This window comes from Cnephaeus nilssonii (genome assembly GCF_951640355.1).
Source record: "Cnephaeus nilssonii genome assembly, chromosome: 7".
NCBI classification, from domain to species: domain Eukaryota; kingdom Metazoa; phylum Chordata; class Mammalia; order Chiroptera; family Vespertilionidae; genus Cnephaeus; species Cnephaeus nilssonii.
Window position 1 is genome coordinate 92,698,153 of NC_137078.1, and position 25,247 is coordinate 92,723,399.

The 25,247-nt window shown below is 55.4% G+C and overlaps 1 protein-coding gene across 1 annotated transcript; it reads left to right on the plus strand.

Annotated features, from left to right (window-relative positions):
- Positions 1-2,533: 2,533 nt before the first annotated feature.
- ALDH4A1 (aldehyde dehydrogenase 4 family member A1) lies at positions 2,534-23,967 on the plus strand. Its single transcript, XM_079778001.1, has 15 exons — positions 2,534-2,662; positions 10,199-10,292; positions 10,758-10,850; positions 10,981-11,028; positions 11,851-12,006; positions 13,652-13,801; positions 13,875-13,949; positions 15,385-15,572; positions 16,981-17,054; positions 17,765-17,961; positions 18,108-18,155; positions 19,049-19,201; positions 19,950-20,071; positions 20,837-20,955; positions 21,597-23,967. Exons 1-15 carry the CDS (start codon positions 2,601-2,603, stop codon positions 21,707-21,709), a joined length of 1,692 nt encoding a protein of 563 aa, XP_079634127.1. The 5' UTR covers positions 2,534-2,600; the 3' UTR covers positions 21,710-23,967.
- Positions 23,968-25,247: the final 1,280 nt, after the last annotated feature.

Here is a 25,247-nt window from a genome sequence, read left to right on the forward strand (position 1 = left end):
TGAAAGACTACTGATCCCACCGGGAAACCAACCTGTTTACTGTACTGTTGTAAATATCATACCCTTTATATCCTGTATATTGGCTTCTTTTAAATAAAGTGAAATGTCTTAGAAATGATGATGTACTTTTTTTCTTTTTTTAACTGAGGATAAAATGGCAAGAGGACTGAGGGCCACATAAACACAAATGCAAACTAATTAGTGGTGAAATATGGGAAATTTCACATCCCCCGCATCTCACAATAAAATCTCTACAAGTAGGGAAAGCAAGATTTATTATACACATTTTACCGAAGGGGAAGTGGGAGCCTGAAGATCACAGGCTGAGTAACTGGCACGCCTAGTTTGGAATTGAGGTTCTGTTAATCCCCAAATCCCCGTTCCGTAAACTTCCTCACAGTGCCCATGAGAGGCCAGCTCCCAGACTCCGAATTTGACATTGTCCAACGTTCCAGTTTTTTCTTGTTAATGGCCAACTTCAGGAAAACACTGCTCTGAATGAACTGTCCCCGTCCCCGACTAGAGAAACAGTCCCATCAATCCCAATTCACTTTTTGCCGTATCCAAGACTTTCACTTATTGTTGTTTCTTTTTTCCAACTCCCAACTGTTTCTGTTCCCCGAGTGTGACCTTCTGAAGGAAGAGTAGCATGGGATACTGAGGTCATTCTAAGGTGGGCATTATTACCCCTACTTTATAGACAAGGAAACTGAGGCCCAGGGAAGTTATGGATTTTGTCAATGTCATAGGGAGGAACCACAATAAGAATGGGAACAGACTCCTTAGCAGGTTGTGAAAGTAAGAAACATTCACATCTGTAAGGAATTTTTTGTGTGAGTTCATTTGAGCCAAACTGTCAATAATTGGCAGGAAGCAGAATCTCAATGGATGAGATAATGGCAGTCTTGCACTTTGTGTTATACATTACAACCCAAAGAGGAAACATAAGTGGGTTACATGAAATCCATTGGTGATAGATTAGGGAGGCGGGAGAAAGCAAAGCCAGGGCGGTGGGGGAACCTCTGGGATTGGATAAAAAGTAAAATGATAGACACATACTTAGGTGGGTGCAGGAACAATTAACATGATAATAATGAAGGAATTTGTGGTATCTGTCCTGGCACACAGCACATAAGGTTGTGCCCCAAAGGGTCCAGGAAAAGGGAAGTTACAAGTTACCCAGACATTTCAAGGGTATGTTATTATAGATGCAAAAAGACACCTAGGCTCAGTTAAGGTAAAGGTTGACCTTGTCAGTGAAGATACCAGCCTAGGATGTAATTACCCACCATCACTGCTTTCAGTTAACGTTTAGAGACCATCATTTGTGGTTACTTTAGGTCTCCGAATTTGCAAGACCACGATGCAGGCCTCCCCTGAGCTTGTCAGGTTAGCATGTGGCCCGTTTCGTCCACATAGTGCTTTAGGAATACAATAGGTCCCTAAGATGCTGACAGCCCTGCCGGCTAGGCTCAGTGGTTGAGCGTTGACCTATGAACCAGGAAGTCATGTTTGGATTCCCAGTCAGGGCACAAACCCAGATTGTGTGCTTGATCATTAGTGTGGGGTATGCAGGGGGCAGCCAATCAATGAGTCTCTCTCATCATTGATGTTTCTTTCTCTCCCTCTCCCTTTCTCTCTGAAATCAATAAAATATATTTAAGAAGAAAGAAAGAAGAAAGGAAGGAAGGAAGACTCGTAATCCGAGTTTTAAATAACATTCAAGCCTTCACCAAATTTCTCCAAGAGAAAACTAAAATTTTGATCCAGGGAGGGGTAAAATTAAACTGCAGGAGCAACTGGTTCCACAGCCAGAGGTTTTGAAGGAAAAGCTAGGCGTAGACCAGCTCAGATTTTATCTTTTATTGACCTTAATCTTCAAAGAATTGAGCTGCTTTCTTTATCTAGGCGCCAGGCCCGGGGAATCTGGTCCAGCGCCAGGCGAGAGGGAGAGGGTTCCTGGGTCCCGGTCAGGGAGCAGGAGGGAGGGGCGACAGGGTCATCCTCGGGCCTGCACCCCGCGGGGAGACAGAAGGCCGCGGTGCGGCCTTGCGGTGAAGGACCGTAACCACCGGCCGAGGGCTGCCCAAGCGGTCAGGCGGGGACAGCCGCCGCACCTGACGCTCGGACCTGCAGTCCTCACCCACAGCCACGCACGTGCCCCATTCCCGCTCTCTCATTGGCTCTTTCCGTCCCTCTTGGTCATAGAAGACTGAGGCATAATCGCCCTCTGATTGGCCCAGGAGCTTCCATGTGTCATTCTGATTGGCCGGTGGGGCTTACGCCCTCTCCCTCGGGCGCCTCAAAGGAAACTGGGTCTTACCATAAAGAGAGGAGGGGGAAGCGTGAATATCTCCAGACTTCCCTTCTGTATTACCAGGCCCTGTGTCACGTAATGGCCTCTATCACGCACTAAAGAAAGTTATTTTATTAACATAGATAAATATAGAGGTATTTCGCTTGACCTTGACTCGGAGGACAGCCGAGGTGACCCGGAACCCCCCCCCTCTTTCCGAGGTAGTGCGCTCCGGGCGGGGCAGCGCCGTCAGGTTGCGACCCGGGTTAGCCTGTCCCGGGAACAGCCACCCCGCGAGCTGGAGATGCTGCCGCCGCCGCCCGTGCTTCGGCGCGCCCTGCTGGCCTGCCCCTGGAGGGGGGCCCGGTGAGTGCAAACCGGGCCAGGGGAACGACACCCCTGTCTCCTTCCTACAGCGAGGAGGACCCCCTTCCCGAACTGCGGCCGGACGGGGGGTCTCGCTGCTCTTCCGGCTCCCGAGCTCCCAAAGGAGCCCCCTGCGCCCTCGTCTCGCTCCTCACATGGATCCTTCCAAAGTGCCCACTGCCCGAGTGCTGGCTTCCCCCTGGGGCGCTTCTGTTTTTAGCACAACACCCTCTCCTTCCCTCCCTCCGTCTCACGCTCAGAACCCACCTCCGGGTTCCCTGAGACTCCCGTCTCCTCTCTCTACCGGGACTTCTACGTCTCTTCCCCTTTTTCAAGTTAAGTGTTGGGCAGAAAAGGGACTCCTTTCTGTGACATGTGGGGTGCTTACAGCGCGCCAAACGCCGTGCTGGGCATTTGGTGTGTGCTTTGTTGTAAAGACTTGAGGGAGTTAATTCATTCACGTGCGTCCACCGGCGGCAGGCGCATAGGCAATGCCAAGTTATTATCCTGATCCTCGCTATCACTTGTATTTTAAACTCCTGTGCGGTAGATCTTATTATTTCACATTACAGGGGAAGACTGTAATTTCGGAGTGGAGTGCAAACCCCCACGGTGTGGAGTTGGGTTCCTGGACCCTTGCTCACTCAATGACAAATGTCCTCAGGGCCCCCTCCTGCTGGGGACTGGGTGGGGGAGGTAGGACACAGACCTTGCTTCAGAGGGGCTCACAGTCGGGTGAGGCTGCCCCCTTATTGGACCTGAGTTTCGGTGGGTCTGCCTTTCCCAGCTGGGCAGCCGCCACCCCGCCCCCCCCCATTTGAGTTTTGTTTGCCTGATCCCTGGGACTGTGACCAGCCCTGTCTCTGCTGAGCTAGGCTCTTTCTGAGTTAATCAGTGTCCTAAGGGATGGCACAGGGGTGCCCTGGGCAGGGGTGAGTTTCAGCACTGCTGTGTGTCCTCTGTGGGTGGGGATGGGGTAGGCAAGGGCACAAGAAGAGGACGTGGGAGAGAAGGGCTCCTCTCCCAAGCCAAGGTTTGGGTCATACTTGCCACACCCTGTCCTGCATTCTGAGACCACCCCTCTCAGACTGCACGTGGAAGTCCCATAGAGTTACAGTGTGACCTCGTTTCTTGAGCTTAATTTGTTCCGGAAGTCTGTTCGAGAAGCGATTTGTTCGAAAACTGAATACTTTTTTCTCATTATAAATAATGTAAATTGAATTAATCTGTTCCAGAGCCCCAAATGATTTCCTGTTTCAACCTTTCTTTTATACAGCACGTCTAATGTACTATTTAATTTATAAATAAACACTTCTTTACTTAAATTTATCTAACCACCCCCTACTAGCCTTAAAGGAATCCTCCAAAATCCTGTCACCAGCTAACTGCTTTTTATCCAGTCAACAACAGTTTTTCTCCCCGTTCAGTTGTCGGTGATGGCTGTTTTGTGAGCACTTTCACACCCTTAGCGACATTGGAACTCTTGATGGCCTCTTTATGTTTTAAAACTGTGCCAACCGCCAGCAACAAAAGCATTCTCTCCTTTGCTTGTTGCCTGCAAGATGCATTTTGTCATGCTGAGCTTTCAGCACGAAAGGGTTGTTAGGTCGAAAACTGACCTTTTGGTCGACAACCGAGACATTGTTTTCTGTGAACAGCTTGGTCAGGAACCGAATTGTTTGAGGTGGGAGACATCTGAGAAACGAGGTTTGACGGGACTTGTGTACAGTCCCTGCCATGTGCAGGTGCTGTGCTAACCCGGAGCGAGGGGTGCCCAGGGCGTTCACATGTGGATGGGCCTTCGAAGAGTTCGTTTTCATGGGGGAGAAAGACTTAGGGGTAAAAAACCCTCACATATCTGGTAGAAAGCAATCCCTGTTCTCTTTTTTAAAAAGCCGATTATAACAGTAATATTTATCCCCATTTTACAGAGGGCAGACTCTCTGCCCAAGGGTCACAGCATGTGATCAAACAGCCGAGCTTGGTGATTTCGGTAATTGGTTCTGTTGTCAGTGGCGGGACTTTCTACAGCAAGCGTGTCAGACTCACAGCTGGTGGGCTGCTTGCCTAAGTAAACGAGGCATGCGGCACGCTGGCCCTGGGTTTGACATGCTTGTTCTACAGCTTTTGTTTGTTAATCCTGACCTGAAGATATTCTTTCCCATTGATTTTTATTTTTTCTTTAGAGAGAATGGAAGGGAGGGAGTGGGAGAGAGAGAGAGAGAGAGAGAGAGAGAGAGAGAGAGAGAGAGAGGAACATTGATGGGTTGCCTCCCACGTGTGCCCCAGGGCTGGGGAAGGAACCTGCAACCCTTTAATATGGGCCTAAGCTCTACCACGGAGCCACACTGGCCAGGGCTCTGCAGCATTTTTAACGGGCAGGCCAATGCTCAGAAGTGCACTAAGCCACCCCCCAGCCACGTGCATTTGTTTATTCGAGGTGACTGGTGAATGCACGGATTTACTAGGCCTATTCAGTCTAAATTTAAAATAATACATATAGAAAACTTTTCTTTGAAAAATTTAATTTTAATTATACAAACATGTCTACATAAGTAAAAATAGGTAAACTGAATAATTTGTCAATTTTTTAACATACACATTCAGAGAACCTACTTTATCGTGTAATGGACTTTCGGCTTTCACATATACCGCCTCGGCCAAATTAATCTGTTTTATCAAGGTTTTGCTGTTAATAATACATTTGTAGAGTGGATTCAATAAGATAATCACTTAGCATGGTGCCAGGCCTGTTGTTAGTGCTTCATAAATGCTCCTTGATGTTTCCGGGGCAATAAAGGGCAAACATCATCCTGCGCGAGGTGCCCCTCCCTCCTGGACCTGCTCTGAGCCCCACACAGTTCACTTGCACTGCTGGCCGCTTATCTCTGTGATAAGGAGGATTAACCTAATCAGGCCCCAGATAACAGCTGCCGAAGCCCGGGTGCTGAATGAAGCTAGAGTAATCTCCCTTCTACTCTTCTTGGCCGTGGCCACCTGGGCCTCAGCCACTGGGGAGCCAAGGGACCTGCACCCAGCCCCAGGTGCTAGCTGGCCTGGGAGTCCAGTCCTGGGGGCCTGGTGTCCGCTCTGACATCGCCTGTGCGTTAATTGTTTTCCTTTTTCTTTTTAAATATATCTGTATTGACTTCAGAGAGGAAGGGAGAGGGAAAGAGAGATGGAAACATCAATGATGAGAGAGAATCACTGATTGGCTGCCTCCTGCACGTCCCCCAGTGGGGATCAAGCCAGCAAACCAGGCATGTGCCCTTGACCGGAATCGAACCTGGGACCCTTCAGTCCGCAGGCTGATGTTCTATCCACCGAGCCAAACCAGCTAGGGCGCGTTAATTGTTTTCAAAGGTGTTTCTCAGGTGCTAACCCCTGGCTGGGCCATGTGTCCCCTGGTGAATGGAATGGACACAGGCCGGCCCAGCGGAGCTTACGGCCTGGTGGGAGCGCCGTAATGAGGGTTGTCACAGGTGCTGTGAGGAAAGTGTGGGCTAATGAGGATCCGAGAGGGGCCTGTCCAGTGGTTCGAGGCCGGCCGCATGGAGAGTGTCCCACGCAGAGGGGACCGCAAAATGAGCAGGGTGACTGGATCACAGCGAACGAGCTGGGAGGTGGTGGGGGCGATGGACAAGGTCTGGAGGCATCAGCAGGGAGTCTGGCTTTTTCTTGCAGAAGAAATGAGAGGCCATGAGGAGTTTTGAGCCAAGTGCTTACTCCGTCTGATGATCAGATTTTCATGTTAAAACTGTGACTGCGGCTGCGATTTGGAGAGTAGCTTGGTGACAGTGGAGCCGGAGTGGACATTGCAGTCGTCCAGGCAAAAGCTGGTGGTGCCGTGGACCAGGGTGTAGGCTGAGGGAAACCTGGGAGGGATCTGAGCTTCCCGCCCAACCCCACCCTGCCTCGCTCCCCCTCAGTTTTAAGGTTGCATTGGCTGTCCAGCCCTGGTGTCGCCCATTGCAGGAGACGTTTTGATGTGGCTCTGAAAGCTCAGATTCTGGTACCTGCACAGGGTGGGGAGGGGTAGCTAAGGTCTCACACCCAAGCCAGGAGGTCCCAGGTGAGCAGAAGGGGCACTTCAGGTCGTTAGGGAATCGGAGTCAAATTCGGACTCTGCCCTATGCCTCCTTCCTGAAGCCAGAAGGCCCAGAGCTGCCCGAAGAATGGTCGGGGTGGGTTCATCTGCATCCCAGACCCAGGCACCTGCCTGGTGGGTGCTCAGGAAATATGTGGTGAAAAATGTGCAAGCCTTTTGGACCTCACTGAGTTATCACTGAGCTCTTGAAGTGTGGAATAAATGTGTGCTGGCTGCAATCATGAATGAATGAATGAATGAATGAACAAACAAACAATGCAGGCCTGCCTAGAAGGGCCTTGCAGAGCCTCATAGAGGCCCTAAGTTTGTGAGTGATTCCTCCATGCCTTGCCCTGAGCCAATGGAAGGGTGTTTCTTTCGAGTCCCTGGATTTTTTTTCTTGGCTCTATTCCACTCAGGATGATCTTTGAACTAGTCTCTGTCCCCGAGGCTGTACCAGGGCCTGGACTTTCTAGGTTTAGAGAGAGCCCTTGGGGCGTGTGATCCTGAGGTCACAGTGGACCTCTGCCCTAGGGAAGGGGGAGTGAGGCCTGCAGGATTTCTGTTTCGGACACTGCCTGGCAGGGGACAGGGAAAGGAGAGCTGGTAGCTCGACATTTTCAGCTTCTGCCCTGGGTGCAATGGGGTGCTGTTTATTCCAGCAGTATTTGGTGAGCACCTGGGTGTCTGGGAACCGATTTGCCTTTGAAAGCCTGGCATGGTGGAGTGAACATCCTGGAAGATCTTTAGTTCCTTTAGAAACTCCTAAGAGCAGGAGGGTGAGGAAAGGCAAGCAGTTTTCGTTCTCACAGGGACCTGGTGTTATAGAATAGTAAAAGCTAGGAAAATTCCAGAAGTGGGGTGGGGAAACTGAGGCAGAGAGTTAAACAGCAGTTGGTGCCCATCTAGTAAATCCTCTCTTCCCTAAACCAAGGACACTTAGGAGTAAATGGTTTGCACATCTCCCCAACCTGGGGGTAAATAGCTTAAAGCACCCTGCTCAGGGAGACATAACAGAAATCCATTTAAGTGCCATTTGCCAATCACACCGAAATTAAGAGAATAAATTGATTTGGGAATATCAGCATCAAGTGATGAATATTCTCTTGATCCACCACTAAACACCCAGCCTTTATTTTATTTATTTTAAAAAATATATATTTTATTGATTTTTTTACAGAGAGGAAGGGAGAGGGATAGAGAGCTAGAAACATCGATGAGAGAGAAACATCGATCAGCTGCCTCCTGCACACTCCCTACTGGGGATGTGCCAGCAACCAAGGTACATGCCCTTGACTGGAATCGAACCTGGGTCCCTTGAATCCGCAGGTCGACGGTCTATCCACTGAGCCAAACCGATCAGGGTTATAGTGTTTATTTCTTGCCTGTGTCCACCACTCGGCAGGAGTCAGCTGCGTGCAGCCAGAGCCTTGCTGTGTTGGTCACCGCTGTGTCTCCGGGGTCCGGAACAGCGTCAGAGATGCAGCAGGGGTTCAGGAACCTCGTAGGGGGAATGCGGGACCTCCCTCACAGCCCCCTTTCTGTGTCCTTCCTCCAGGCCTCCCGCCCAGCTCTCAGCTTCCACCCACACCTCTTCCCAGTGAGAAAGGAAGAAGCCCCCAACCCTCATGGCCAGGCCTTCCCGTCCTCCTGTTGGGCATTAGCTGCCATCCGGAACACCGGCCTCAGACAGGGTCACTCTGAGGCACAACAATACTGTGTCATGGTTTCGTCTGAGCACAGACGGAAACAAGGTCACCGTGCCACCCCCCGAGTACCAGACACCCCCCCCCCCCCTTGCTAAATGAGGGGCTGCTTCCCCCAGGTGTGCACTCCCTCCTGCATCAAACAGTGACCCCGCTTGTCCACCTGCAGGTGCGTTCCCACTGGTCTCTGGCTGGGGACGTTGACACCAGAGGGAGATGATACCTGGGTTTTTCTGGATTCGAATCCAGGTCTCCTGATCTTGAACTAGCCATTTTCCTTTTAGGACCGAAGTTACCTTATTTCTATAATGAGGCCCTGGTGAGAGCCATCCGATGGGCCTGTCCATGGCGGATGGGAGCCAGTATCCAGTCTAAGGAGCCCTGTGTGTGTTAGGTGCCTTTGTCATTAATGTCCCCATTTACAGATGAGGAAACTGAGGCCTGGAGGAGAAGTCCCACAGCTGAGGCTCCAGCTCTGGAATGACTGACTCTAACGTCTTACCCACATGTCCTCCCACCTCATGACCCCCCAATCCCCACCTTCGGGGTGATGGCCATAGTGGTCACTGATCAATGAGGTCACAGGTTCTTTTTTTTTTTAAAAAAAAAATTTTATTGATATTTTACAGAGAGGAAGGGAGAGAGATAGAGAGTTAGAAACATTGATCAGCTGCCTCCTGCACGCCCCCTACTGGGGATGTGCCCGCAACCAAAGTACATGCCCTTGACAGGAATCGAACCTGGGACCCTTCAGTCCGCAGGCCGATGCTCTATCCACTGAGCCAAACTGGTTTCGGCAGGTCACAGGTTCTTGAAACTCAGTGCCCAGGAACCAGACCCTGAACCCCCAAACCTGCCCTCCCTCTCTCTGTGAGCAGAGCTCCGGGCACTCTTCCAAGTTCCCGCCCAGGTCTTGGGCTTTCCTGCTGGCCCTCGGTTCGCTCTGTGTGCTGGGACTCAGCTCTGGGATGTCCTCCTCTTCAGCTTAGAGGAGGAGCGACTGGGACTGTTCTGGGATCGGGTTTGCCTCGTGGGGACACGCTCTCCACGTACAAACACTTAGAAATGCTTTTGCACCTCTGGATTTCAACTCCAAACACGTGGGTTTGTATTGTTAGAAATAAGGTGAGCCCCCCAAGTCAGGGGTTCTGGTAGAATACAGAACACTCAGGAGCCAGGCAGCAAGGCATACATATTTACTTCTACGTAGAAGGGTGCACACACATGGTCTGGAAGGGCGTGCACACTGAGCAGGCGGGCTGCTCGGCTTTATAATCCCTGACGCACGTGACCTGTCCTTTGCTCTTGATTGGAGCTCAGGTGCACAGTCTTTCACAATTGGCTAATTCAAACGAAGACGTTGGCCTTTGTTGTTCCAAGATGGCGGCTTCCAGGGGAGCTGCAAGCCATGCGGCCAACATGGCGGCTGCCAAGTCATGAGGTCCAAATGGCAGCTGTCTAAACTGTTCTTTGACAGAAAAGATGATTTGTTTATTTTCACAGTATGATTACTCTCACTCCTGGTATAGAAACAGGCTCAGAGGAGGCAGCTCACGCGCCCAAGGACACACAGCACAACTGGGACTTGAACTTGGATTTTGCACCCCAAGGCCTGTCTCGCCCCCCCAGTTCTATAGTTGCTCTGGATTTCAGGATTCCGGGCCAGCCCAGGCTCCCCTGTTGGAGACTGGGTCTGTGGTGGTCTCTGCTGACCACCACCTCTCTCCCCGCCCTTGCATCCAGGCTCCGGTGGAAACACGCCTCCTCCCTGAAGGTGGCCAACGAGCCCATCTTGGCGTTCACCAAGGGCAGCCCCGAGCGAGAGGCACTGCAGAAGGTAAGGTGCAGGGCATGGAGGGAGACAGCCTCAGCCGCCCAAGATGCTCTCTGTGCTGCGGCCACTACCCCTCCTGCCCCTGCTCCCAGTCCTGGTCTGGGGAGGGCTGTGTGTCTGGAGCCGGTGAGAGGCCGGGAGCAGCCGGGTGGCCTCAGTGCGGTCAGGAGTCATACGCTCACATCACTTACATGCTCTCCCATTAATTGCTAGTATTTTAAAACTGAGATTCCACATACATTTCAGGTGCAGTTTTTGAATCTTTTTAACGGGGAAACCTGTCAATACTGGCCTCGCCTTCCTGCATGGCAGGAAGTGACCGAGGAGGGGCTGCATCCTGTCCCCCCAGGGAGCACACGCTCTCTGGCCACAGCCCCGCTGGCCGCCTCCTTGGTTCTGGTTCTGCGTCGGGTTGTAGGTGGGAGAAGGGGAAGAAAGTGCCCATATGACATCTTGTCCCCTCCTCAGGCCTTGAAGGACCTGAAGGGCCGGACGGAAGCCATCCCGTGCGTGGTGGGGGACGAGGAGGTGTGGACCTCGGACGTGCAGTACCAGGTGTCGGTGAGTCCAATGGGTGGGCAGGGCCGGCCCCTCCCTGAACCTTGGGTCCTTGGACAGCACTTGGAGAGGGGCATTCGGTTTACATGGCACCTCCCTCCTGGGCAGTGACCTCACTCTTCTCTCCTTTCAGCCCTTTAACCATGGACACAAGGTGGCCAAGTTTTGCTATGCAGACAAGGTGAGTCCCTGGCAACTTTGGGGTTGGGGTGCTGCCCCTCTTCTGTCCTGCTGGTTTCAGACTTGGAGGTGGACATCAGGCACTGCTTCCCTCTGGTGTGGGGGGTGGGGTATAGATGGGACAGCTGAGAGTGGGAGTCCCTGAATGGGTGCCTTTAACAGGGCCAGGCATGCCAGGGTTAAATTGAGCCTAGTAGGAGCTGCCTTGATCAGGGCTAGACCTGCTCTTGCCATGGGGCAGACCCTGACATGGGGCGGGTGGGGGTGGTGGATTCTGGAAAGCTGGGTCAGGGAAATTGGAGACATCATGGATGGTAAGTCGGATGGCACTGGTATCATCGAGAGGGGATGGGGTCACCTGTGGCTCGGGGTCTAGGAGCGAGCATCGTGGCATTGGGGGTGCCGGCAGCAGGTTTATGTCTCAGATTGTGGCTCTGACCTGGCGTGGGCAAGACCAGGGCCCTGACCTTGAGGGCTGGTGGCTCTGGGTGGTGGGTTCAGGGGCCCCAGCCCCAGGATTAAGGTGAGGCCCCGAGGAGGCCACAGGAGAACGTGGTCTAACAGCTGAGGGGCTCAGTGCCAGGTGCTGGCATGCGGACCCAGCTGGCAGGTCAGACTTCTCCAGACTGGCAGCAGGACAGGTTCCGCGCCTGGGGTGGCCTGTGGCAGTGGGACACAGTAGACACTGGGGAGGGGACGCTGAGGGCCCAGGGAGCAGGGCCTTCCCTGGGTGGAGCGTGACCTCCAGACCTCCCCTCCCTCGCTCATCCCCCTGGGACCCTTCCCGCTACAGAAGAAGTCCCCAGCCTGTCCTCTTCCTCAGGCCCTGCTCAACAAAGCCATTGAGGCCGCCCTGGCTGCCAGGAAGGAGTGGGACCTGAAGCCCGTCACAGACCGGGCCCAGATCTTCCTGAAGGCAGCAGACATGCTGAGCGGGCCGCGCAGGGCAGAGGTCCTTGCCAAGACCATGGTGGGACAGGTGAGGTGTCTGCAGCACAGTTGGGGGTGGGAGGCAGCTGTACCCCATTCGATTCGGCAATCGTCAGCTGAGGAGTTTCTGGGTGCCTAGACCTGCTTTGGTGGCTGGAGACTCAGAGATGTCCTCGAGGGACAAGGCCTAGGAGAGGGGACACACAAAATGGTAGACAAGGTGGACTGTGCTAAACCACGGAAATGCCCCTTCCCCGCCTTCTCTGTCCGCACCCTAGCAGGCCTTTGTCGTGCTTTGCCTGAGTGACAGTCGCCCTGTGCAGTCCTCTGGGTTCGGTGGCACCTGCACCCTCAGGTTTTCCCGACACCCCAGCAGGCTGCTCAGGCTTACACCCCACCGAGATCTCCCACTGAGAGGCACCCCCCAGATCCTGAGCCCAGCCCCCAGGCCCCTGCAGTTCCCACCTCTCTCCAGCCGCTAGCTGCTGCCCTTCCCGCCAGGCCGTCCGCCTGTGATGATGCCAGTCTGGACCTGGAGACATTCCCGGGCACCGTCGGCATCCCATATCCCCGCCTCTGCCTGCTGTCTCCTGCCTGGAGTGCTCGCTCTCTTCTGTGCCCCGTGAACTCTTACCCATCAAGGGCCGGCCCAGATATCACCTCCGCTGTGAGGCTTCCAGAACCTTCTCTGTCCAAAAGGCTCAGCCTGCCCCCTAGCGTGCTGTTCATTTGTCAGTTACAACTCAGTTCGCAGTGGGGTGGAATGACTTCCTGTGTCTGTTGCCCCTTTACAAGCTTTTTGGGAACAGTGATCACATGTTAATGCTCTTCCTCTTTCTGGGCCTTGCATCATGTCTTCCTGGATAAAGGTTTTATGAGTGAGTGCATTTGAGCCAGAGAGTGGTTGAAGAAGGAGAAAGCGTTAATTTCACCATCCGCAGGAAGGACCCAAAGGTTGAGAACCGCTAGCAGGGTCGTCTAAGACCATCGGAAAACACAGATATTTACATTACGATTCATTAACAGTAGCAAAATTACAGTTATGGAGTAGCAACGAAAATAATTTTATGGTTGGGGGTCACCACAACATGAGGAACTGTGTTAAAGGGTCGCGGCTTTAGAAAGGTTGAGAACCACTGCTTTAGGGGTTGGTCAGCCCAGCGCTCTTCCTGCAGTGAGAGCTCCCCCTGCTGCACAGATGTGGTATGACAGCTCCACACCCTGCCAAGTGTCCCGATTTTCTCAGTGGCCCCTGGGTGTCACGCTCCGAGTGTCCAGGTGAGCCACACCTGGGCAGGAAGAGACACACAGATTACAGTGCCTCTTTATGTGAAGACTCAGAAAGTTGTAAGAACCGCAGTGGCCGCGCAGTACAAGGGGCAGTGTCTTAGCTCAGCTTCCTTGGCTCCATGTCCGAGCAGGGCGAGCAGCTGCCAGTGACCCTGTGTGCCAGGGTGGGAAAGGCCCATTTTTGCTGCCCACAGTCCTTCCCCTCGGCTCACATTCACCATCGGGAAGGACAGACGGTCTAAGGAGACGTTTGCAGTCCCAAGGCCTCCTGGTTCTAGCCCAGCTCGCCTAGCGAGGGCATGTATTTACCCTGCGGCAGGAGTCACCGTGGGCACAGGATTCCACGTCAGGGCCAACGGAGGCAGGTCTGCCACTGCTGACCCCCTGGCCTTCCCGCCTCGCAGGGTAAGACAGTGATCCAAGCGGAGATCGACGCGGCGGCCGAGCTGATCGACTTCTTCCGATTCAACGCCAAGTTTGCCGTGGAGCTGGAGGGGGAGCAGCCCATCAGCGTGCCGCCCAGCACCAACAGCGTGGTGTACCGGGGGCTGGAGGTACCACAGGGGCCGGGCGCGCGGGGGCTGCTGGGAACCTTGAGCTTGGCCTCACCACCTCCTCTGTCTCCAGGGCTTCGTGGCGGCCATCTCCCCTTTTAACTTCACTGCGATCGGCGGCAACCTGGCGGGGGCGCCGGCCTTGATGGTGAGATATGGGCCGCGGGCAGGGATGGCGGGAGCTCAGCACCATTCCCGTCTCAACAGTCGAAAGGCTGCACTTGAACTCCTGAGGTCCCAGCCCTAGTCATGGAGAAGCACAGAGGGTGGAGTGAGTGTGGGGCCGTGGAAAGGCTTTGGGGTCAGAGGCAGGTTTGGGTCCCGGCTTGCCCTGCTCTAGGTGACCCCGTTAAGCCTCCACTCTGCTCTGAGGCAGTTGGCTCACCTGCAAAGTGGAAGCAATAGGAAAGCCTGTGTACAGGGCTGTGAGGAGCAAATGAGACGGCCACGTGACACGCTGAACGCCAGGCAGGTCTGGCCCTGTGCAGGCTAGTCTATGGTGACGGGTAGTGATGGTGATGATTAGCTCACCTTTGAATGCTTGCTATGTGCTGACTTAGTTGTCATGGTCGTATGGTTAGCTTTTTTTTAATCCTCAACCAAGGAAATTTTTTCCATTGTTTTTTATAGAGAGTAGAAGGGAAGGAGGAGGGGGAGAGAGAGAAACATGGATGTGAGATACATCGATTGTTTGCTTCCTGCACCTGCCCTGACCAGGGCCAGGGATTGAACCTGCAACCCTTTAGTCCACAGGCCAACACTCTAACCACTGAGCCAAACTCCACTTAGTTTTTTAAAAAGTGTTTTTATTGATTTTTAGAGAGAGAGGAAGGGAGAGGGATAGAGAGATAGAAACATCAATGAGAGAAACATTATCGATCGGCTGCCTCCTGCATGCCCCTCTCTGGGATTGAGCCCGCAACCCAGGCATGTGCCCTGACTGGGAATCGAGCCGGTGACCTCTTGGTTCCCGGGTCAGTGCTCAACCACTGAACCAAACCGGTCAGGGCTCCACTTAGTTTTAAAGGGTGAAGCTGACCATCGTCCTCATGAGCTTCCAGTCCGATGGGGCAGACGTGGCCCTGCCTTCGGAGGGCCTGGGTGTCTGGGAGTCGCAGGAAGAGGGCTGACAGTCGTCGGGGGCCTGGGCCCAGGCAGGAAGGCTGGGTGATCGGGAGGATGCTCATGCACAAGGCCATCCCCGTGCCTCTGCCCACAGACAGACGCGCACACGCCCAGACGCCCACGTGCCCTCACCAGGACACGTGCAGAGAGAGCCTTGTGCGCACTTGCTCAGCCACACCTGTGAGCACCTAGCAACTCAGAAACACCCAGAACAGAGCGGCCCGAGGGTGCTGGCGGGACCAGCCCGTGCAGGCTTCTGGAGGAAGGGCGCCTGGGCTGGCGTGGTGCTGGCGAGGGCTGTTAGAGCACAGTGCCTGGCACCGGGAGGTGTGGTCGGTAGGGGACATCCTGGCCTGCACAGGGGCCTGGTGGTCCAGGGGAGGGATGACCATGCTTCAGGGTGGGTGGAGTCAGGGCTGGTGGCCCCGGCCTGTGTCATCATTGTGCCTCCCGAGCAGGGCAATGTGGTCCTTTGGAAGCCCAGCGACACGGCCATGCTGGCCAGCTACGCCGTCTACCGCATCCTCCGGGAGGCTGGCCTGCCCCCCAACATCATCCAGTTTGTGCCAGCAGACGGGCCCACATTTGGGGACACTATTACCAGCTCAGAGCACCTGTGCGGCATCAACTTCACAGGCAGCGTGCCGTAAGTGCCTGAGAGGGGGTTGGGGGGGTGGAGCTTCAGGGAGTTCACCTTTCACCTCTGTCCAGAGCTGGGCTGTGAGGAGGGAATGAGACGGGCATGTGACACGGTCTGCCGCTGGCCGTACTCACTTGCTGTGCTGCTGTTGGGGAGCCACTTCCCCTCTCTGGGCCTCCGTGTCTTCACTGTCCTAGTGATGGCTGCTGCTCTGCACACAAGTCGCTCACATGGGACAGGACGACAGGGCCTGAACGCGGGTGGAGACCGCGGGAATGGAGAAAGCAGCAGGCAGATTCGATGGCCTGTCTGTGGGGTTGGGGTGGGGGGTCAGCGGGAACCTCCAGGCTCGGGGCAGGAGGCATCGTTCACAAGGTGGCACCCAGAAGGCCCAGCAGCGGAGGGTTAGGGCAAAGATGAGTCACATGTTGGTTACTTTGAGTTTGGGGTGCCCACGGACCATCTGGGTAGAGATGTCAGGGTCAGCACTGGGGTCCTCCCGGGTGACACCTGCGGTGGCTTCTCTCTGCTGGCCTCCGGCTCCCCCACCGCTTCCCTCCCGGGTTTGCCGGGTGGCAGGGCGGCGTTAGAATTGCTGAGGAGGGCCGTTTCCAGAGGCCTGCTCTGCCAGCGCAGCCCCGCGGGGCCCTGCCTGTTAGCGGGCGGAGCAGGCTTGGCCCCCATTTGCCATGCTCTGATGAGCAGAGGCTTAAAGGTGGGCAAGTCATAAATTAGTATTAGCTACTGTGTCGCCGGCTCCCTGGTGATTAGCATTTTTATTGTTTTGTGGTGCTGGGGTTGGTCACACTCGGCGCCCAGGGAGGAGACGGGGGTGGGGTGGGGGTGGGGGGGCTACGCTTCCTCTCCCAGGATCCTCCTCAGTTTGGCCTCTGGAGCCTGGGTGCTGGGCGAGAGCGCCCCATGCAGATAGTGACAGTGTCCGTCCCCCACCGGGCACGTGCAGTGTGCCGGCACTGTCCTAACACTGGACTCATTAGCGTGAATCACAGAACAGCCCTGCCGTGGGATTGTTGCCTCCGGTTCCCGGATGAGAATTTGAGGCTCAGAGAGGTTAAGTAATGAGCGAAAGGTCACACAGCCATGGGTGTCTGAGTCAGAGCTTGAACCCAGTACTTCCTCCCCCCTCCCTGGTCTTCTCTGCACCACCTTGCCACCAAGGCTCCCCTTGCTGCCTCCCCGTAGCCTGGGATGCTGCCCGTTTCCAGCTGCCACCACCTACTGGGTCCCCCACCACCTCTGCTGGGACCCCTGCTCGCCTCCTGGGCTGCTGACCCTGTTGTTCCTCACTTGGCTTTTCGGCCCCTTCTGGTGGGGCCTGTGCCCCACCCCCACGACCTTCACCCTCAGATACCCGAGCTGGCTCCCTAATCCCCACCCTGTCTTCCGATTTCAGCACCTTTAAAAACCTGTGGAAGCAGGTAGCCCAGAACCTGGATCGCTTTCGCACCTTCCCACGCCTGGCCGGAGGTAAGGGCCCCTCGCCCTGCCCCCTCCCCGGTGGCTCCAGGGAGCCCTCCCTCTCCTGGCCATCATGAAAGAGGAGGAGAGGGTGCAGCCATAGGTGGGTAGTGCTGCAGGAGCTGAGCCCTGGGGGCCATAGGTGCGGAACCTCTGCTCTGGCAGGCACTGGGGGTGTGCAGAGCACCTGTGCCTCAGGATGCATTTTTCTTTCATTCATTCATTCATTCATTCATTCATGCCTCAGTCATTCAGCAATTTAAGTGCCATGAGTAGGGAAGGAGCCCTGGCAGCTGACATGGGTGGGTCCCTCTCCTCTTGCTGGGTTGGGGGTTAGGGGAAAGCTTAAAGAAAGCTGTGCCACTTCTGGGAGGGAGTGGGGGCCTAGGATTCTGCTGTTTCCTCTGTCATTGTATTGGGCAGCACCCTGGCCCGGCCTCAGTTATTTCATCTGTATAATGGGGGAGTTGGTCCTGATGACCCCTGATGCCCTTCACCCTTGGGCTTCAGTTTTTTCATCCGTAGAGTGGGAGAATAGGCCTGGCTCATCGGTTTCTGGGATGCTGTCCAGCTCTCACTCTGTGCCTCTCCTGCTCTCATCCGCCTGGTGTGGGGGGCTGATCCCAGGGCCCCGTGGACAGGTGTAGGCAGTGTGGTGGGCCCCTGAGCTGGCCGGAGGAGCCCGCTCCTTCATCCGTTCCCCGCCCTGGCCCCTGTAGAGTGCGGTGGGAAGAACTTCCACTTCGTGCACCGCTCAGCGGACGTGGACAGCGTGGTGAGCGGGACCCTGCGCTCAGCCTTCGAGTACAGCGGCCAGAAGTGCTCAGCCTGCTCCCGCCTCTACGTGCCTCACTCGCTGTGGCCTCAGATCAAAAAGCGGCTGCTGGAGGAGCACAGCAGGATCAAAGTGGGCGACGTGAGTGCTGCCTCCATCCCTGCCTCGGCCCAGCGGGGGGCTGATGGGATTGGAGGGTCCCGTGGGTGGGCTGGGTGTGCAGGAGGGGCCTTCCTTTGTCGGGGCCTGTGGCAGCTCAGTCTCCTCTGGTGTCTCCCCTGCTGCAGCCTGCGGAGGATTTCGGGACCTTCTTCTCTGCAGTGATTGATGCCAAGGTACGGGCTGGAACCCAGTTGCTCCTGGGGGGCTGAGCCTGGACTGGGTGGAAGAGGGAGGAAGAGAGATAGGGGGCCTAAGTGGGGGATAACCCCGCCCCACTGCTTCCAGGAAGGCAGCCAGATTGCCACCCTGCCTCCAGCTTGGTAAGGGCAGAGTCCTCCAACCAGAGACCTCGCCTCCTGCACACCCTGCAGCCAAGCTCAAAGCCCCTTTAAGTGCATGTTCATACACAGAGATGCAATTAGGCCTGCACACGTGTGTGCATAAACCTAAGTGCACGCATGAACACGTTCATGTGTAGGCATGCATGTCCGCTTTCCACAGAAATGCATACACATTCATACATGCATATCTCCATACATGAACAAATCCACCCATGTGTGTGCAAGTGAAAATATTCATGTACATGTTTGTGTTTAGAGGCACATGTGTAGGTCTTTATGGATAAACGTGCATGTTACATACATACATACAAGGGTGGGCAAAAGTAGGTTTATAGTTGTAATGTAAGTAATACAATAATTAATCGATAATACAAGAATAAACTGTGATTCACGTACTTATAATTGTAAACCTACTACTGCCCATTGTGTATATCTACGTGCTTTAACAAAGCAACATGGCCATGCATATGCCCGAATACATGTATGTCATGTGTGTTTGGTTATATTTATATGCGAATATATACCTGTAGTTCTAACACACACAAGCATGCATGTCTGCCCTTGTCTCTGCCATGGCTCATCCAGATACTCAGGGCCCTCCCCTCCCCCCTTTCAGAATTCAGGTCCTTCTGGAACAGGTGTATTGGGGTGAGTGTATTGCAGGGCTGCTGCTGGGAATGATCCCCTAGCCGGTCTTTGACACCCTTCCTCCCTGCCCCCTGCAGTCCTTTGGTCGCATCAAGAAGTGGCTGGATCACGCCCGCTCCTCGCCCAGCCTCACCGTCCTGGCGGGCGGCAAGTGTGACGACTCTGTGGGCTACTTCGTGGAGCCCTGCATTGTGGAGAGCAAGGACCCTCAGGAGCCCATCATGAAGGAGGTGACTGGGCGGTGGCTGGGAGCACGAGGACAGCCTCCCGCTCAGCACAGCACACACACCGGCCCTTGCCCGTGGTCTTCTCGGGGCGTATCCCAATTACAGTTGAGGAAAGGGAGGCCCTAGACAGCGAATATCACACCCAGTGAGAGCAGAGCCAGGCCTTGAGCTCAGGCCTCCTGACCCAAACCCAGTGCTGGCCCTGACACCCTGGCCATTGCCGTAGCACTTCCATTGCCCACGCCGCCGCAGCAATCTTCTCAGCTGACATTGACCTGCTCAACCGTGGCCGGCCACACCTGGCCCTTGATTGAAGTGAGGGCTATATTATCAGTCCCATTTTACAGATGAGAAACTGAGGCCCCCGGAGATCAAGACACCTTGGTGGCAGCAGGGACAGTATATTGTAGGGCAGTTCCTGGACCAGCTGTTGCCAGAAGCCTACCGTTTCCATGGGCTTGGGCCTGTGCCTCTTCGGGTGTGGGTTTGGCTGGCAGGGGCCCAGAGAGTGTCCTTGGCCCTTTTGCCACGGTGGGATGGGGTGGCAGGGCAGGAGCTGGGCACGGTTCTGTCCCGGAGGGAATCCAGAGGGACACTGCGTACGCCTGGCCCTTCTTGCAGGGGCTGAGGTGTGGACTGGGGCCTGGGGACCTGGACTGAGAATAGAGGCAGAGGCCAGAGCAGGCTGGGAAGCCTCAGGCCGCTGGTCCAGGCTGACACTGACCTTGGACTTCTCTCACTTCTCTCCCAGGAGATCTTCGGGCCTGTGCTGACCGTGTATGTCTACCCAGACGACAAGTACAGGGAGACACTGCGGCTGGTGGACAGCACTACCAGCTACGGCCTCACGGGGGCAGTGTTCGCCCAGGATAAGTGAGTGGCCACAGCCCCTCTGCTCTAGGCCTGGTGTCCTGTCCACACCCTGGACACTGCCCTCCTGGACATGGGTCGTAGTAATAATGCCGCCCCTTGCTTTCTGTCCACTCCCCTCACCTCAGCCCTGGCTGGCAGGCAGGCCTCCTAAGCGCAGGGACCCAGAGGCAGCCCGGCTCTTTGTTAAAGTGCAGGTTCTGGGGCCCCGCTATCGAATTTGGATCTAGGGTGGGCCTGGGAATGGGAGCTTTTGCCCAGCTCCCCGAGTCTGAGGGGGCCCCGCTACTCGAGGTCATCGTCTCAGCTGCAGAGGGACACGGGCTCAGGCCAGGGTGCACTGCTCATCTTGCAGAGGCAGGATTTGAACCGGTGCCATGGTATTCACCCTGAGGCTTTGCTTTTTCCTGCCTCCATGGCTCCCCTTGTCTGCCTCTAGAGAGAGGGGATGGAGGTGGGAGTGGAACCGGAGGGGCAGGCTGGGGGCTTGGGGTTCCCCAGTTCCCGAGGGGCAGGAAAATTGGACCAGGATGGGCCACTCCCTTGAGTGTGTGCTGCCTGACCCACACCCTCAGTCCTTGCGGGAGCCCCACGAGGGGCCGTGAAACCCCCTTTGCAGAGGGGAAGCTGAGGCTCAGACCCTGAGTCACCTGCCCAAGGGCCCACAGCTGGTGGCTGGCGGTGCTCACCGGGATAGCCAGCCTGGGCTGGGGATGGAGGCTGGACCTGGGCTGGAGCGGTGGGTGAGCTGGCTGCCCTGCCTTGTAGGGACGTTGTCCGGGAGGCCACCGAGATGCTGAGGAACGCTGCCGGCAACTTCTACATCAACGACAAGTCCACTGGCTCGGTGGTGGGCCAGCAGCCCTTTGGGGGGGCCCGAGCCTCCGGTGAGTGGGTCCCCGTTTCCAGAGGGGAGCCACGTGTCTATGGGAGACTTGAGAGCCTTCATTTCAAGGGTGTTAAGAGTAATAAGGACAGCACTGTACTCACCCCGAGTCCTTTCAGCAACCTCGTAAGTCAGGGTGCTAAATTCTCACCATTTTACAGAGGAGGCAACTGAGGCACGGGGTGGTGAAGTGACTCGCTCAAGGGCACATGGCTAGGAAGTGGTGGAGCTGGCACTGGACCCAGCTCCCGCAGCCTGTACCACCATGGTCCAGGTCACTTTGGTCCAACTCCCTCCTACTTAGAAGTGGGGAAACTGAGGCTCAGATTGGGCTGGTGACTTTCTAAGATCCCAGCTGCCTAGTAGCAGAGCTGGTGCTCTCCACAGTGCACGCCCCCCCCCCACCTCCAAGACACCCCGGGCTGGTGGGGCACATGGACCCCAGGAGTGTCGGCATCCTGTCTACTCACAGTTCCGGCCCCACCCGGCCTCCCGCTAAGGTGCTCCTCACCGGTGTGCGTAGGAAACTGGCCCCTGTGAGCACATTTTGTTTGAGTTTAAGTGCTGGTGCCCCATTCATTCCGTCAGCTCCCCCCCACGCCTTTCTCTCCTGCCCAGAGCTGTTGCGTCTTTTTCCCACAGGAACCAATGACAAGCCCGGGGGGCCCCACTACATCCTGCGGTGGACGTCGCCCCAGGTCATCAAGGAGACCCACAAACCTCTGGGGGACTGGCGCTACTCGTACATGCAGTGAGCCCGCTCGGCGCCTCCGCCGTCCACCTGTCTGTCCGTCCAGGTGACTGACCTCGGTGCACTGGGCCCACCCAGCCCCTCCACCCTGCTCCCCGGGGGGCGGCCCCTTTTCTAGAGCCAAGGGCTGGCCCCCAGCCCCCCACTGGCCTGTATCCTGGCCTGTCCCACACCTCGGGGTCAGGCGCCCAGCCCTGGTTTGATCCTGCTGGGAAGGGACAGGCGTGCTGCTGCTCATCCCATCGGCCGTCCTAGGAAGTACATCTCAGAGGCTGACCTTGGTGCCGGCTGGCTCGCCATCTTCTCTCCTCTTTCTGCTGCACTGTGGCCAGTGGTTTAGCAGGGCTGGGGAACGTCAGGCCCGAGGGCCATATAAGGCCCACAAAATCATTTGGTCTGGCCTTGCCAAAGCATTAGGGGTGAGTTAATTAAATATTTGACCAATTATAGCAGGCTAATTATTAAGTTGATAATTTCGTATGGCCCACAAATGATGTTATAAATATCCAAATGGCCCTTGGCAGAGAAAAGGTTCCCCACCCCTGGTTTAGGGACTTGGGGAATGACAGTGGGGCAGCTCCCGACCCCTTGGGGGAAAGGAGGCAGCTCTGGGCCTCTTGGTAATCTCAATACCCACAGGGGCTCCTGGCCTTGGCGTCTCCAGGGCTGCAGGAGTGGGTGTACCAGGGTGGTCTGCAGGGTGCCAGGACGCTAGCTGACCTTGCCCTCTTTGGTCTGGGTCATCCTCCTTTCACACTAGCTCTTTGCCCAGCCACACGAGCCAGTGGGTACCTGTGCCTGACCTTAAGCCTTAGATGCCCATGTGCCTTTCTCCAGGGCTCCTGCATGCCCATGTGATTCCTGGCCGTCACCATGTGGTGAGGCTGGGGGGCCGCTGGAGGCCACCTGCCAAGATGTGGGACATGCTGGTCCTTCCTGTGGGGCCGGGATTTTGGAAACTGGATGGGCCCCGCCTCCAGGATGGCCACCCTCAGCTGCGTTGGCCTGGTTTCCCTGCGGGAGCGCAGTGCCCACTGGCTGGTTGCACAGGCCCAGGGAGATGTCGCTCCCACTATCCCAGACCCCTGAGGCCCACCCTGGGTCCCCGTCCTGCCAGGACCTGGGATTGCCCATAGAATCTTCTTCCTTTGCATGCGAGTGGCTCTGCGTGGACTGGCCCTCGGGGGGCCTGTTCTTTGTGTGATGCAGCCCATCGGTGGACTCACAACTAGGTTGGATTCTGAGTGGCCAGGGATCTGTAAGGGGTGACTTTGGAGAGCAGTTTTTAAGGAGCCGTAAAAGTGCTGGGCCCTCCTCAAGGACAGCTGTCAGGGGCTCCCCACAGGGTAGGGTGGCCATTGCCCAAGTGCCGTGACCTCACACTGGCCCAGCGGTCCGGGGCGAGTGCTGATGCCGCCTGGCAGGGTGTGGGTTCTGCACTGTTTCCCACAAGGCGCCAGGTCAGGAGGCTGGTGGGTGGGGTGGAGATGTTCCTGGTTCTGCTGGCTCTACACTGTGAGGTGCCATGGGACTTGCCCTGACGTCACCCAATAAAATACCTGTTACTTCATCAAATCGGTCTTTCTGGTGGGGGTGGGAGGACAGCTTCTAAGTCTGATGGCATTGCCAGTGTGTCATTAGGTGTCAGGAGCGCGGTGGGTGGAAGGAAGGGCAGGCACTGATGGGTGGGAACACCTGCTGCGGGTGGTGGGAGCTCTGGAGCCAGATGGGCTGGGTTCAAATCCCAGCTCCCAAAGCTGTGCAGCCTCTCTGACCTTCTGTCTCTTCATCTGTAAGATGGGAAAAGTAATATATGTATACCCACACAGAGGTTGTCATGAGAGTTAAATGAGTTATCAATGTAAGTGTTTAGAACCGTGCCAGACACAGAATTCATGATTCGCCAACGTTACCCATTTACCACTGTTATGTGCTGTGATAAGTTTACATGCCTGGATATTTTAGTTAAATGTTATTCTAGATGTTTCTGTGAAGGTGTTCAGTGGACTTTGAGTAAAGCAGATTACCCTCCATAATGTGGGTGGGCCTCATCCAATCAGTTGAAGGCCTTAACAGAAGAAAGACCGACCTGCCTTGAACAAGAAGGAATTCTGCCAGGAGCCTGCCTGTGGACTCAACCGCGACTCCTGGGTCTCCGGGCTGCCAGCCTGCTGGCAGGATTTGGATTTCCTGACCCCACAGTCTTGTGAGCCAGTTCCTTACAATAAACCTGTGCCTCCCTGTGCCTCCGTCTGGTCCTGTTTATCCGGAGAACCCGAGAAGAACGTGCCAGGGACTTTGTTTCTCACAAGCGTCTGAGGAGCAGGCGCTGCCATGCCCCGTTCTGCAGATAGGACAGTGCAGGAGGGTGAGGGGACCTGCCCGGGGCGTGGCATCACTGGAACAGAAGCACAGGTCTGTGCGTTCCGGAACCCGCTCTTCCTCCACCCGGATGTTCACACATGGCGCTGACTGCCTTGCAAAGACCCGCTCAGCTGCCAAATGACATGAGGGGAGCGACTGTGGCCTCTTAGCTTGAGCCCAGTTTCTGGGTCCAAGCCCACCTGGGCTAGCTGACTTGGAGGGGGACACGTGTGTCCTGGCCTGTCCCCACAGAGAAGGTGTAGGGGCTGCTCCTGAGCCGCACTGACACCCTGTCCCAGGTCCAGCAATCTGGGCGGTTGGCATGGAGGATCTCGGAGCTCTGGGAGGGGATGGAGACTGCCCTTGGCAGAGCCCCCACCCTGCTCACCCAGCGGCTACCACTGATTTGTGCAAGAGGGGGCTTGACCCGGACAAAGGGTAGCACCCAGTGCCCAGGCTGGAGCTTATGGAAGTTAAGGGTGGCAACTGCATTTTGTAGTCCTTACTAATGTTTTTGCATGAATGGAGTGACTTGCTCTAGGTCACACTGAGACAGCAGAGCTGGCTGACCACTGGCTACTTGTAAGAGCATTAACTGCCTAGATTCATGGAGCTTTGACATTGGCCGTACTAGGTAAGGCACATTGGGGTGTGATAGTTACTTCAGTCAATCATCGGTGACTCAGTCTCCTCATCTGTGAAATGGGAGCCATAGAGTGTACCTTTAGGGCTGCCATGAGTATCAGGATGTGACGTCTAAAGCCTTGAGCTCAGTGCCCTAGCTGGTTTGCTCAGTGAGCATTGGCCTGTGGACTGAAGGGTCACAGGTTCAATTCCAGTCAATGGCATGTACCTTGGTTGCAGGCTCAATCCCTGGCCCTGGTTGGGGCATGTGTGGGAGGTAACCATGAATGTGTCTCTCACATTGATGTTTCTGTCTTTCCCTCTCCCTTCCACTCTTTTAAAAAATCAGTGGAAAAATATCCTTGGGTGAAGATTAACAACAACAACAACAACAAAGTGTGCTAATCTAGGTGCACGGAAGCAATGGATGGGGCTTAAGGCAAAAATAAAGCCTTGAGCACAGGGCTGGGCACATAGGCTGCGTTCAGGTACCGGTGGATCTATTTACTACGCTGGCCTCCGGACAGACCACACAGGAACAGGATGGACGTGTG

Excerpts from the sequence above, each read along its gene's own strand:
- ALDH4A1 (XM_079778001.1), top strand. The coding sequence starts at position 2,601 with ATGCTGCCGCCGCCGCCCGTGCTTCGGCGCGCCCTGCTGGCCTGCCCC. Across the intron at positions 17,055-17,764 it reads CTTCCCACGCCTGGCCGGAG|AGTGCGGTGGGAAGAACTTC; the intron begins GTAAGGGCCCCT and ends TGGCCCCTGTAG. Across the intron at positions 20,072-20,836 it reads GCAGTGTTCGCCCAGGATAA|GGACGTTGTCCGGGAGGCCA; the intron begins GTGAGTGGCCAC and ends CCTGCCTTGTAG.